Source organism: Rhea americana, unplaced genomic scaffold (genome assembly GCF_003343005.1).
Source record: "Rhea americana isolate MKP2758 unplaced genomic scaffold, rheAme1 scaffold_341, whole genome shotgun sequence".
Taxonomy (NCBI): Eukaryota; Metazoa; Chordata; class Aves; order Rheiformes; family Rheidae; genus Rhea; species Rhea americana.
Genome location: NW_028186470.1, coordinates 548,428 through 560,299, shown reverse-complemented (window position 1 = coordinate 560,299; position 11,872 = coordinate 548,428). Strand labels below are relative to the sequence as shown.

At 45.0% G+C, this 11,872-nt stretch overlaps 1 protein-coding gene across 1 annotated transcript; it reads right to left on the bottom strand.

The window, feature by feature from the left end:
* Positions 1-1,469: 1,469 nt before the first annotated feature.
* SGTA (small glutamine rich tetratricopeptide repeat co-chaperone alpha) lies at positions 1,470-11,545 on the bottom strand. The gene is made up of 11 exons (XM_085311495.1): positions 10,695-11,545; positions 9,025-9,128; positions 8,723-8,807; positions 7,937-8,036; positions 6,676-6,780; positions 6,357-6,495; positions 5,391-5,453; positions 4,923-4,960; positions 3,660-3,749; positions 3,285-3,408; positions 1,470-2,943 (listed from the first exon to the last, which is right to left on the bottom strand). The coding sequence occupies exons 1-10, from the start codon at positions 10,792-10,794 to the stop codon at positions 3,294-3,296; spliced, it is 939 nt and encodes a 312-aa protein (XP_085167621.1). The 5' UTR covers positions 10,795-11,545; the 3' UTR covers positions 1,470-2,943; positions 3,285-3,293.
* Between the last annotated feature and the right edge of the window lie 327 nt (positions 11,546-11,872).

Genomic DNA, 11,872 nt, shown 5'->3' with positions numbered 1-11,872 from the left:
GGCAGGGCCCAGCCGAGGGGCCGGACTCCAGCCCGCCGCCGGCGGGCAGAAAGAACTCACGGCGACGCTCTCCGAGGGCGGAGGAGCAGGGCCAGGCTCTTCCCGCGGCTTCCCTGCCCGCTCTCCGCGCGGCTTCTTCCTCCGCGAAACACCCTGCGGAGAAGAGCACGGCAAACACGGGACAGACTAGGCTACTCCCAACACGGAGCAGCGCTCAGACGCGACAGCGCGTCCCTGCCGATGGCCCCTCGCGTGTAGCGCTCCGGGAAAAAGATCTGGTCTCTGGGAAATYCGCATCCCGCCAAAAGGCAGGAGCGCAGGCCTGAGCAGGGCCGCGCCGAGGCGGCCCCCAGCGCCGACCTGACACGAGCCGGGCAGCACGCTGCTGCCTCCGACCTCCGTGCTCCAGCTGAGCACGGGAAAATCCGTACGCCGCAGGGCTGCGGTCTCGTGGAAACGTTGAAGAGATTCACAAGAGAGAGTCCTCGGCTACTGCTCTCACAGAGTCCACAGTTCAGTAGTTTGTCCGTTTTTATTTAAAAGGTAAATTCATTCATTTAAAATACAGCACTGCGGTTATACACAAGTGGCTAACCTCAGAAGGCCTCATAGAGAGTGGAAATGGCTCTAGAAACCTGTTCTTTTGCTGTCAGCGTGCTCTACAGAGAAGTTTAAAAGATAAAATTTTAAGAATCTAGAAGGAAATGCCTTCTATTGTAAGTCGACCGTCCACCCTTTGCTCCAAATTCAACCGCAGACACAGCGCTGGAGGTGCAGATATTACCAAGAGCTGCACAGTTATCCAAAACCCGTGTCCCACTGCCAGCCGATCTTCTCCACTGAGGACGGCCACACGGCCAGGAACACTTCCCCAGTGGAGCTGCACGTTGAACCCAGCAGCGTTAAAAAGAAAGCAAACCATCAACAGACATGAGGAAAAAGATCCAGAGATACAGGAAAGCAAGCTGGGAAAGCGGAGGGCAAACAGAGTCCTAGAAAACCAGGAATCTCCCTTCTGCAGTTTCCTTTTGGATAGTTCTTGAACGTTCTTTCCTCCTACACTGACAGTCCTCAGCCCGGAGACAGCCACCTAAAATGTCTTTTTGCTAGATCACAAAAAGCCAGATGGAGAGAACTTAAGATAAAGGGAACTGGGGAGGCAGATGTAGAAAGATAAAGTACCTCTCRGCTGTGCTGCCGATAGACAAAGGAGGAGCATTTCAGCAGGGAAAATGAAGAACCACAGACTGTAACAGGATCAAGTATGTAGGTTGTGTCTAGCAGCTGTCATTGCACCGAGAAAGCAGAGCTCTGACCCTGCACAAAAATCTCTGCAGTCAGCAAAGCTGCAAACAGCTGCAACTTTACTATGCAGTACCAGTGCAGGACTGGGCGCAGCACACCCAAGCCAGCCAGTCCCAGGTCTATGGATCTTGATTCAGTCATCTGGGCAAAAGGGATAACAAACAAAGTGTCCAAATATTTTATTCTTCACAAGTTACATTAACCACATAGTACTTTATGGAGCATTTACAATTTGTTTTTCTTGATATTAATCTTCAAATATACCCACTCACTCACACCACAGGGCTTCCTGAAAGGGCATTTTCCATCTCACACCTATCCATCTTCAAACTAGATGCTTATCTGCCTGGCAATAAGACCTCAAACGTGCCTTTCCCAACACAATCTGAAAGACTACTTTAAAAAATGATTCTGCCATTAATAAAAACCTCTCTGGCTTCAACACTAGTGAATTCTAGGGAGGCTCACTAGAGCTTCCTGATCACCCAGGGAGCAACACAGGTAATTTTGGGGGGGGGGGCAGAAAGCTGCAGGTAATTAGATAGCTACAAGAGCGTCTTTTCCTCATCCCACACACTACACGCTGAGGCATAATCACTCTGTGTCAGTCCCCCACATTGAGCCAGCAGCCACGCAGTATCTTACAATCCAAGTAGTGATTTTACTCCTTCTGCTCTCTCCAACTGTTAGACCCTCTGTAAAACAGGCATCCTCTAATTCCACCATCAGCACAGTCAGCCAGGTTGATTACTCACATGCATAAAAAATTAAAAAGCAAAAGAAAATCCTTTTAAACATCAAAACATTATATCTTTCTTATTGTCCAYCTCTGACTAGTTCACAGATTGAATCATTCCAACAACATAGTCATGATTACTAAACACTAGACAAGTTTTGTCAGAACTGGGAAAGAACCCCAAGAAGTGTATCTGCAAACACTCACTCTAAAGTAGTCACAAATGAGTATGTCTTATCTGATCAGTCCCAACTCCCTCCCCTAACACATTTACACTAACCTTTGAGAGATGATCGCCAAACTCCTCTGTATTAACAGCATTGGCAGTGTTGCTATGGATCTGAACAAGAAACACAGTGAATCTAATCAACAGAAACCCTGTTTTGGGAGGCAAGAAGATCCGGTGATCTCCAGAGTGTTCAAACACTACCTTCTCATAACTGTGGCAAGACGACTGAATAGGGCAGGATGGGGTAGGACTTGAACACTTCTTTGAAGTGGCACGTGGGTAGTAAAGTGAAGACATCCTGTAGTGAAGAGTACGTTATTCTTGAAAAATGGGTAAAAAATTCCCATGTAGCAAATAACATAGAAATGTAACAGTATAGTTATTTTTCTGAGTTTCTTTAGAAAGACTTTTGATGCTGGTTCACATTCAACTTGCTGGATCTTCCAGAAGGGAGAAAAAAATAATAAAAAAAAAAAAAAGGAAAGGCTGAGAGGGAGGAGCAGGGACGAAGACCAGGGAAAGAAAGCGTGAATCCATCTTCTACATGCAGGTCATATAAAGTGTTTTGCTTATCCATTTTTTCCCCTCTCTTGGACACTTCCAACTCAAGAAATGGCAACACGCACATGGCTTCCAGTTTTTAAAGCAAGGAACATAGTTTGCATGGACTGCGCTGCAGAGACAAGAAGAGAAGACATTTGCAAATTCGATTTTTAAGAAAATAAAGCATCCCTCTAACCAGTTTGAGCACTAGACAATGAATTTCAATTTGCCGGTCACTCAAGGGGTACACAAACGTGAGGGAGGTTCTTATTCATCACTCTTCAAGGCTGAGCCTTGTGTCTCTGAGGTACAGCACTAATAGTACTGATGCAGGAAGCCCAGTGTATAGGTAGGGGAAGGGAGGCACATCAAGTTATTAATTTAAGACATGAGTCAGATATTGCAGCTACATACAGACATCCTCTCCTTTTAGCTGGCCACATACAACAACACTCCAGGCTAAGACCTCACCTGGACTGCTCATTCCTGCTGATCTTCATTACTGGCACTTGGAGTCCGACTCCTAATCTGACTTCGTAGCTGCTCTATTAGTTCAGGATTCTGCTGCTGCATCTGCTGAGCAAACTGTTGGCCCCTGAAGGAGAACAAGCAAAAGTCGTATTAATGTTCTCACACGCACACACTAACAGGGTTTGGATGCTAAAGAATTCTTTACATCTGATTGTCAAAACTCTGCTTTAACATATAGTTCAGCCACATTACTGAAAATGGCAGGATTTTATTGAATCTTTAAGTTTTCCTCAGTTGTTAAATTAAGCTTTGGTCAGGAAACCTGAAATTCATTTACTGGTCAAGGCAACAGAAAAGATCCAGCTCCCTACTCACGCTTGTATGAGGCTGGCGAGATCATTTGTGGAAGGGCTGGTGCCTGCTGCTCCCATGGGGTTATGGCCACCAGAAATCATCCCAGACATGCTGCAGGAATAAGTCATTGCTTAGAGTAGAAAAAATAGAGATTTTTGTTTGTTTTATGTTGGGAAGGGAGCATTAGTATAACGGGAGTCCCTTCCCACACAGATTTTGCAGTTATCTATAAGGAATTCTTCTGCAACAACAACTTCTTGTTCATGAATGGTAGCAGAGTCTAATTGCATCATTAAATTGAATAACGTGTAGAAATATTTTTAACAGTGTCAGTTATTGTATTCCTAGAGATCCCCCCTTTTGTGCACAAGCCCTACTTTACATTTATTTAATTAAAAAAAAACAGCCCTTCCTTTCACTAGATGTTTGCTTGCTTTGCATCAAATGCTATCTATTGACACAACAGTCTAAACACTGATTCACTTGTGATGAATCACAGAATCATAGAATGGTAAGGTTGGAAGGGACCTCTGGAGGGGACCTCATCTAGTCCAACCCTCAGCATAGCCTATATGGGGACTGAACCCACGACCCTGGCATTAGCAGCACCACGCTCTAACCAACTGAGCCAAACCTGCCCCCAAATGAATATGCTGGGGCCTGCAAAATACTTTCCTCTGAAGTTCTTAGGTTGAATCTAAGGCAGAACCTCAAATGGTAACAATGATGGAAGGAGCAGGCAGAAGCAAATGGAAATGGCAGCAGACATTTAGTCCTTTAACCAAGCTATCTCAAAAATGCAAATGAAAGTATGAGCTTCAGAAAGCCTCTAATTCACTGTAGTCTACCTGTGCTCTGAAAGAGTGGTCAAGAGAGGTAAGTGCCTGATAGAATTTCACATCTCCACCTTGTTTAGTATGGGGATACATTTATTCTTTGTACAGGATTATGAGGGTCAATGTTTGCAAGATGCTTAGATGATATAAAGCCATAGAAGTCTACCTTTAGATCATACAAATACTGCATAGCAGAGCCAGAAACTGACCCCAAGCTTCCCAAACCCAATTCCAATGTCTTGGCCGTGGTCTGTCCTACCTCCCTTATGCAAATGTCTACAAGATTCTTCTTTAGCAGTCTGAAGCACTCAAAATACACACTAGCTGGATTGCGTTAAATGCCGCCCTCCACGCTCCTGGTCCCGGCACCCTCCCCTCTCCCACTAAGAGAGATTCAGCACTGCCACAAAAGCCAAACAGAGGAAATAYGAGATGCGATCAAACTTACAGCTGTTGTACTTGTGGATTGTTCATTAGGTTAGATGCCTATTTAAAAAGGGAAAAAAATGACACCCTATTTAGTCAGAAATGCCTGGGTAGATATGCAGATGTTGTGCCATTCAACTACAAACAAAGTGAAGGCAGGAATACTTGGAAACAGATCAATAGGACAAAAATAGCTAAGAGAAGCACAGTACAATGCACAAGACAAGGCTGGTAATGCAGAACAGGCACCCTTTCCATGTCTAGCATATTATTAGGAAAAGTCTGTGAATAAGCCACTGACCCTTTATTTGACTTTAATGAGATACAAGCACAGTTTTGTCACAGCAACACTGAAATCAAGRAATGAAATGAAAACAAAACTGCTACAGAAATACAGGAACTTCCCGAGCCACATATCAGTACATTTCACCCTGAACAGACAAACACACAGACCAGATACAGCCTGGCTGTGATCTGTGTCCAAATTTACCATACTCATGAAGCCGGGGTTGTTCAGCAAACCAGCTAAATCAAATCCTCCTGGACCACCGGTCTGTAAGTATAAAGACACCACACATCCAGCTGATGAAATCCTCTCAATTTCTGATATAACAAATAGCACATTACAATTAACATCATTTTAATCCTTTACTTGAATGCTGTTATCAGCATCTTGTCTTTAAATCATGACAAAGATAAGMGGTGCTGTTCATACCCTTGCTGTAACACCCTGAGGCACAGCCTCCATCTTCATAGACAAAAAGGCTCACCACAGGAATCAAAGGGCCCACACCAGTGATGGCAATGACTGGACTGCATAATTTACTGAACAGCTCTCTCACCAGCTGAGCTGTGTCAGCAATGTACAACTCCTGCCTGTCACAAATGCCAAGATGAACACATTCACTTGGCCACCTTTGCATTGGAAAAATCTTTAGAAAATTGAAGTCACCTTCAAAATGGTAAACTAGCATGTTCCTGAGCGGAGCATGTTGCAGTGTACAGTCACTGGCTTTGTGGCTAGAAAACCTCCAGGATTCTTTTCTTAAAAGAAAATGACTTTTTAAAAAATCTTAAATGCCCTTTTGATATTGCTAATAGGTCATTAATAAAAACAATTAAAGTCTCTACTAAAATTCAGCTAAGACAGGTGCTTAAGGCAACAAGACACTGTTTCAAAATACTCCTCTTAATCAGCCTCATTTTCCAGCTCTTTCAAACAAGCCCAAGGTGACTGTGTCCAAGCAGTGCAGAGACTTTATCTCTCTGGATTTCAGTGGAAGTGTTCGTGGCAGGACTCATTAACTATCTCCCCTCTCTCTGCATGCTAGATTGCTGTTCTAAACATAACCCAAGTCAGGAAGCCTCTGTCAAACAGTGCCTGTAAACACAGTAGCACAGTGAAGAAATCTTCTGATTTTACCCACATGTAATAAGCATTGGTTTCAGAACTTACTGGACTAGGGGTCTCTTTCATTTTCTGTTCAGCTATTTTGAGGTTTGATTTGTACGTTTCATTGTCTGGATCCAGCTCCAGGGCTTTTTTATAGTAGACAACAGCTTCTGTGTGTTTATTTAAACTGGACAGGGCTAAGCTATTAAAGTGGAAATAAAATAAAAAGTTAGATAAGTACTTGTAGTCTTCCTCCACCCCATCAGTGTTGAAATACTAGATACTTCTGCCTGGCATTCCAGGATAGAACACAATTAATAGTGTCACTATCACAAGGTATTTTGAGATTAAAATCTTGGCAAGAAAAACTGCTCTTACTTACCCCATTCTGCCATAAGCTTTGCTGTAGTTTGGATCAATGCCTATAGCTCTTTCACAGTCTCTTACTGCTCCAGCATAATTTCCTAATTTACTGTATGCAGCAGCTCTGGAGAGAATGGAGAAAGATGTGCATAAAACACTTACTGGCTTGAATATGCTAAKCATGGTCTCCTCTGTTTTCTCTCTGTAGTCTCCTATCATACAAGGTAAAGTCAAGTGTTAATTTGAAATAAATCCAGTTRTTATTTAGGTAGGTAAGCAGGTTGCTATGCAAATACCCAGCTCTACATTCTGTATCAAGAATATCACATATCAAGGATTTTACTTCTGCACGTGGACTTTCCAAGCAGGTGCCTGGGCTCCAAGGAGGCACAGAAGTATTACACCTGCTCCTTCAGACTGATCTCTCTCCAAATCCCTTTGTTYCTTATTCATAATGACCATTTTGTCCATTCCCCTACACACTCCACACAGAAGGGAAAAATGTGTATCTGAAACCATAACATTCAAGCCTCAGTCTTGCATCTCTTATTGACATCATGACACCCACCAAACACCTCAGAAGACTAAACTTCGTGCAGCTCAAGCAAAGCTTAGCTAGAGTCAGCTGGAAGCTTTATTCACAATCCCTCACCCCAAGAAATAACTCACCATGTCATTAGCATGTGTGCAGACAAGTTATTCACACAGCCAGCTGTATGTATGCACTCATGATAAGTAGATAATTAAAACAAAGCCCAATTCAAATTCTGTTTTAGTAAACAATCATATTTCCACCAAATTCCACACCCTTTTGCTTAAAATGCCACAGAAAATTAGATAATTTACTTGCATTTTGCATACACACACACACACACATATTATTCTCAATAAAAAGCCTTCAGTCTGTCTCATTTTACCCCTTTGTTTTTAGCATCAACAGAGTCTCTTCAAGTCTGGGTTCTTTATTYCACTAAGAGTTGTTTGTATGAAAGCAGACAGCGTAACTTGGCATTCTTGGATCTCCTTAGATGTCTAATAGACTTTGTTTCCACACCCATATCCTATCTAGCAAAGCCAGGGCACAGAGCTGGCAGGACGCACAGGAAAGTATGTCACTGTGAGCTTAGTTGGGGGGATGGGGGGAAGAGAGAGCAAGCAACAGAACAAACAGTCTAAGGAATTTTTTTAAAAGGGTATTTCATCATGCAGGAGTCTTAAGGTACAAGAAGTAAGAAACAAAAGCATGGGTGTACAAGGGTGGAAAAAGATATACTAGGTACCTGTTGCAAAAATACACTGCATTGGATGGATTTAATTCAATTGCTTTTCCATAGAAAGACACAGCAGCTTCAAAGTTTTCTGCCTTCATTTGTTCATTTCCTAAAGAAATGGAATAAAGGTTCAGTAACAAGTCGAAATGGGGACAAAGGAAAGGAACACGCCTGGATCTTTGCTGTACTTCAGAAAATAGAACAAAAGACAAGTCAACAGCTTCCACTTTTTGCTAGTCCATCAAAACGCCTGCAGCTGTGAGGCACATTCAGCAGTGATGWAGGGGGTCTACGTCTTGGCAACGCCAGGTTTCCTGCCACCCTGTTAGAAGGGATCCTGCAAGCTCTCGCAGCATCCTCAGCTGCCCTCCCATCAAGGGTGCACCTAAGACCTCCCCAAAGCAACATTCTGATCTGCAAGCCTGCAGTGTGTTGGCTCAAAAAAGCACTCTCTATTGTACGTCAACACTAATCATGCTCTTTTGCATGGCAGAGAAAAGGCAATGCACACAGAGGAGAGCTGAACAGGAAATACTGTTGTATTCTATACAATGCTGTCCTTTTAGGATGCAAAAGGAAATGCTGACCCTGCTGTCTATCTAGGCTCTGTGGCAGTTACATTATGCCAACCTACRCACACTCCTTGAGCACAAGCAGAGGAAGAAACAGAAATGGATGGGTTGATCCCATTTGGTTTATTCTTGTTCCATGCATTCCCCAGGTGCTGAGTGAATCAAGCCTTCCTCCTCGTAATTATTTAAACCTCTTCTATACACTATCTCTAGAGTAGATTACCTTCAGTCTTGAGTCTTTCAGCTTCAGCTATGTCATCTTCTGAGGGGGTGACAGGCTCCGAATTTGCTTGGATGCGTTCAGGCTCCTTACAAGGAAAGGGAGAATGCTGTGCTCTGACAAGGACTCCCACAGAGAAGTAGCATACCTCTTCCCTTCCCAAGCACTGGCTTCTCAAGCCCCAAACAGTTCACTCCTATACCCCTCCAAGGGGGGGGGGGGCAGTATCACCACAAAAATGAAGCAAAGCTGATCCTTTTGGCTATTTGACTTGAAAGCCAATACATTTTAGGGTACTTACTCACCTTTCCTGCAGCAGCTTCAAATATTTCAGGAAGAGTCTGACTCACAGCTAGATCTTGGTCTTCCATGGAGACCCCAAAAGCTGTCTCCAGGCACTGGATTGCCACTGGACAAGAAGAGTTCAGTAATTAGCTTTCCCTATTTCATCCAAATACTTAGTCCTCTTCTACTCCACAGAACTTGAATTTCTCACAGTTGAATATACCAACAAAATATCCAACCAAAAAACACCAAACCCACACCACATTTCAGCAGAGCAGGCTTGATATTTTAGCACAGCTAAAAAAAAAATTGCAAGATTTTATAGTGACCTCAGCTTGTTTTAGTATAGCTCTCCAAGCATCTCTCCCAGGATTGGGGAGACAAGGTGCAGCAGGGCTAAAAACTGAGTGTGGATCTACTGCATCTGAGCTGTAACATCTCCTTACTTCACATCAAGTTCAACATCAGAAAGCAACTGAGGTCTCCTACTGCAATCTTCACACATTAGAGAGGTTCAGTGATTTCACAGCCCCTCTGGTTCCTGTTGTAGAGAGGTGCTTGAATAATTGTTATTCAGTTGAAGCAGCACACCACATGTGTTGCCAAAAACTCAGACCTGTGCAAACACTGGCTGTGGAGAGCAACCTCCTAGAAGAAGTCAGTCACAACTCCCATCCCCATGGGTGACTCTAGGGCAGGGGTTGCAGGGTAGAAGTTAACAGAACTAGCAGCAAGCAAGAGCTGGGTCTTTGACAGCATTCTCACAACTGCGGATAGCACAGAGGAACGAGAAATCTGCATCTACAACAAAATATTGGAAGCAAGTGACTTGTCAGAAGGCCCTGCAGTCACTTACCACAAGGTGGCTGCTCTGTTAAGGGCTGTGGCCAGGCAGTGGTGCAAGGACGACCTAAACAAAGCTCCGGCCATAGCCACCCTTGCCTCCTCCCCTGCCAGCACCTGGTCAGAAAGGTGCTCCCAGCATGGGACCCCCAGCAATGTAACAGAGCTCAGTTTTACAAGTCTCTCGTGCCACATTTTGCAATTCACAAGTGCCAGAAATAAACTCCTCCTTCCCACCCAACACTCTCTTTGCTCCCTCTCCCCATTCCTGCCTCACTCAGGAATGTACCTACCCCTTTCTGCAGACGTGCCTGTGCTCTCAGTCAGTGGGACAAATGTACAGGCCAAAGACTAAGGTATAAGCTCCTTAAGCAGATCTTTTAAGATCAGTGTGCTCTCATTTCTAGTAAAGCCCTCTGAAAAGGCCTGTATAAGTACCCCAGAGCGTGCTGTAGAAAAGCATTTTGAAAGCAGAACAGGAAAAGCACTCTGCAAGTATAAAACATTTCCATGTGCTATGAACCTCTTGACCTCACCTCATTCAAGATAAAACTTGGTAAGTCTCAGACCTAGGATCAGGGAGGCTTTTGATCCCAAGGTATAGCCCTTCCTCAAGCTAATCTACTCTTGAAAGAGATAACAAGAAATCAGATAAACAATGAGCCTCCTAACTCCCTGGATATCTTCCCAGGGAACAAGATTAATTTCAAATCTTGAGCAAGCCTTGATGTTAACAACAGTCCAGCCAAGGAAGAGGTAGATGATAGCGACTGAGTGTCCAAATTTCTGCAAGCGTCRAACTGACAGACCTAGAAGCACAAGCAGGGGAGTGTATATAACCACTTACCTTCCAAGCTCTCCTGAGCATCTGGAGAAAGACCCCCATTCTGCAGCTGGTCATGTAAAAACTGGATGATGGAATAGGCAAGGCGCTTCTGGTCAGCCATTCTAGGAGGCTGTGATCACTCTATTCTGACTTCTTGTAAGTTAAAAAAAATCTGTAGAGAAGTAAGTTATATGATTTGATGGACAAGAAGTCAAAGAGTTCCTCTTCCCCAGTACAAAGGGAAAGGATAAGTGAATGGTGTGGGACCGGCCAGGGCCTCTGGCGCCTTCACTGAACTCTTTGCTCTAACAAAGACTCCGTTGTGTTAAGCATGTCCAGGCCTCAGCTCACTCTCTTCAAAGGGCGCAGTACCACACTATCCTGCCCCACGAGGCTACTGCCCAGGTAAGTACGTCACAGGTGTTACAGGCTACCAGACTGTCCTCGACCACCCCAGACTAGACAAACTGAGCACTGAGGAGCCCACCACTAACAGAACTACAGCCTTTCTCTTCCAAAGCATAACTTGGTTCTGAAAAAARGACAACAGTTGAAGCAACTTGTCACTGTTAGCAGAGCCAGCATCCAGGGCCCTCAATCCTCCACTCAGTTTGCTGTCTACCCTGCTCAGAATATCAAGCTGCCATACAGTTTGGTGAAGTAAACCACAATGGAAAATAAGGACACACGTAACAGAACACRGCCCACAAGCATACCCCAAAGCAGAGATCCCCATGCAGGTCCTGTAAGGAACTGGTGGACGTGTTTGTGGGGCACTGCTGCTGAGCTATGGTTCTCTGCCTTTCCAGCACACTTAGGAACTTTAACTGAGGAATTAAATCGTTTAAATGCAAAAAGCAAACCCAAGAGAACTGCTGCAGCTCCCCAAAAGGCCCCAGCAGTGGCAGCAGGTCCCTCTGGGGAAGGCAGCAGCAGGATCCCACCCCACCGAGCGAGGGCCAGGGCGAACCACAAATCCAAACAGGCACCGAGGGCTGCCAGCAGCATGGCGGGGAGCAGGCACCTTTCCTCCCCCAGCCCCCGGGCTCCCTCGGCCCGGTGCGGGCCGCAGCTCCCCGCTGAGGGGCCCGAAGACCCGCCAGGGCCCGACCCCCGCCCTGCTCACGGCCGGGCGGCCCCAGGGCGAGGTGAAAGGCCGCCTCAGGCGGAGGCGGGAGCGGCGGCAGGGCTCTCCCGGC

Coding starts and splice junctions, on each gene's coding strand:
- SGTA (XM_085311495.1), bottom strand. CDS start 10,794: ATGGCTGACCAGAAGCGCCTTGCCTATTCCATCATCCAGTTTTTACAT. Junction 6,781..7,936: donor GCAGTGTATTTTTGCAACAG/GTACCTAGTATA, acceptor CATTCTCTCCAG/AGCTGCTGCATACAGTAAAT. Junction 3,750..4,922: donor AATCCACAAGTACAACAGCT/GTAAGTTTGATC, acceptor TTATTCCTGCAG/CATGTCTGGGATGATTTCTG.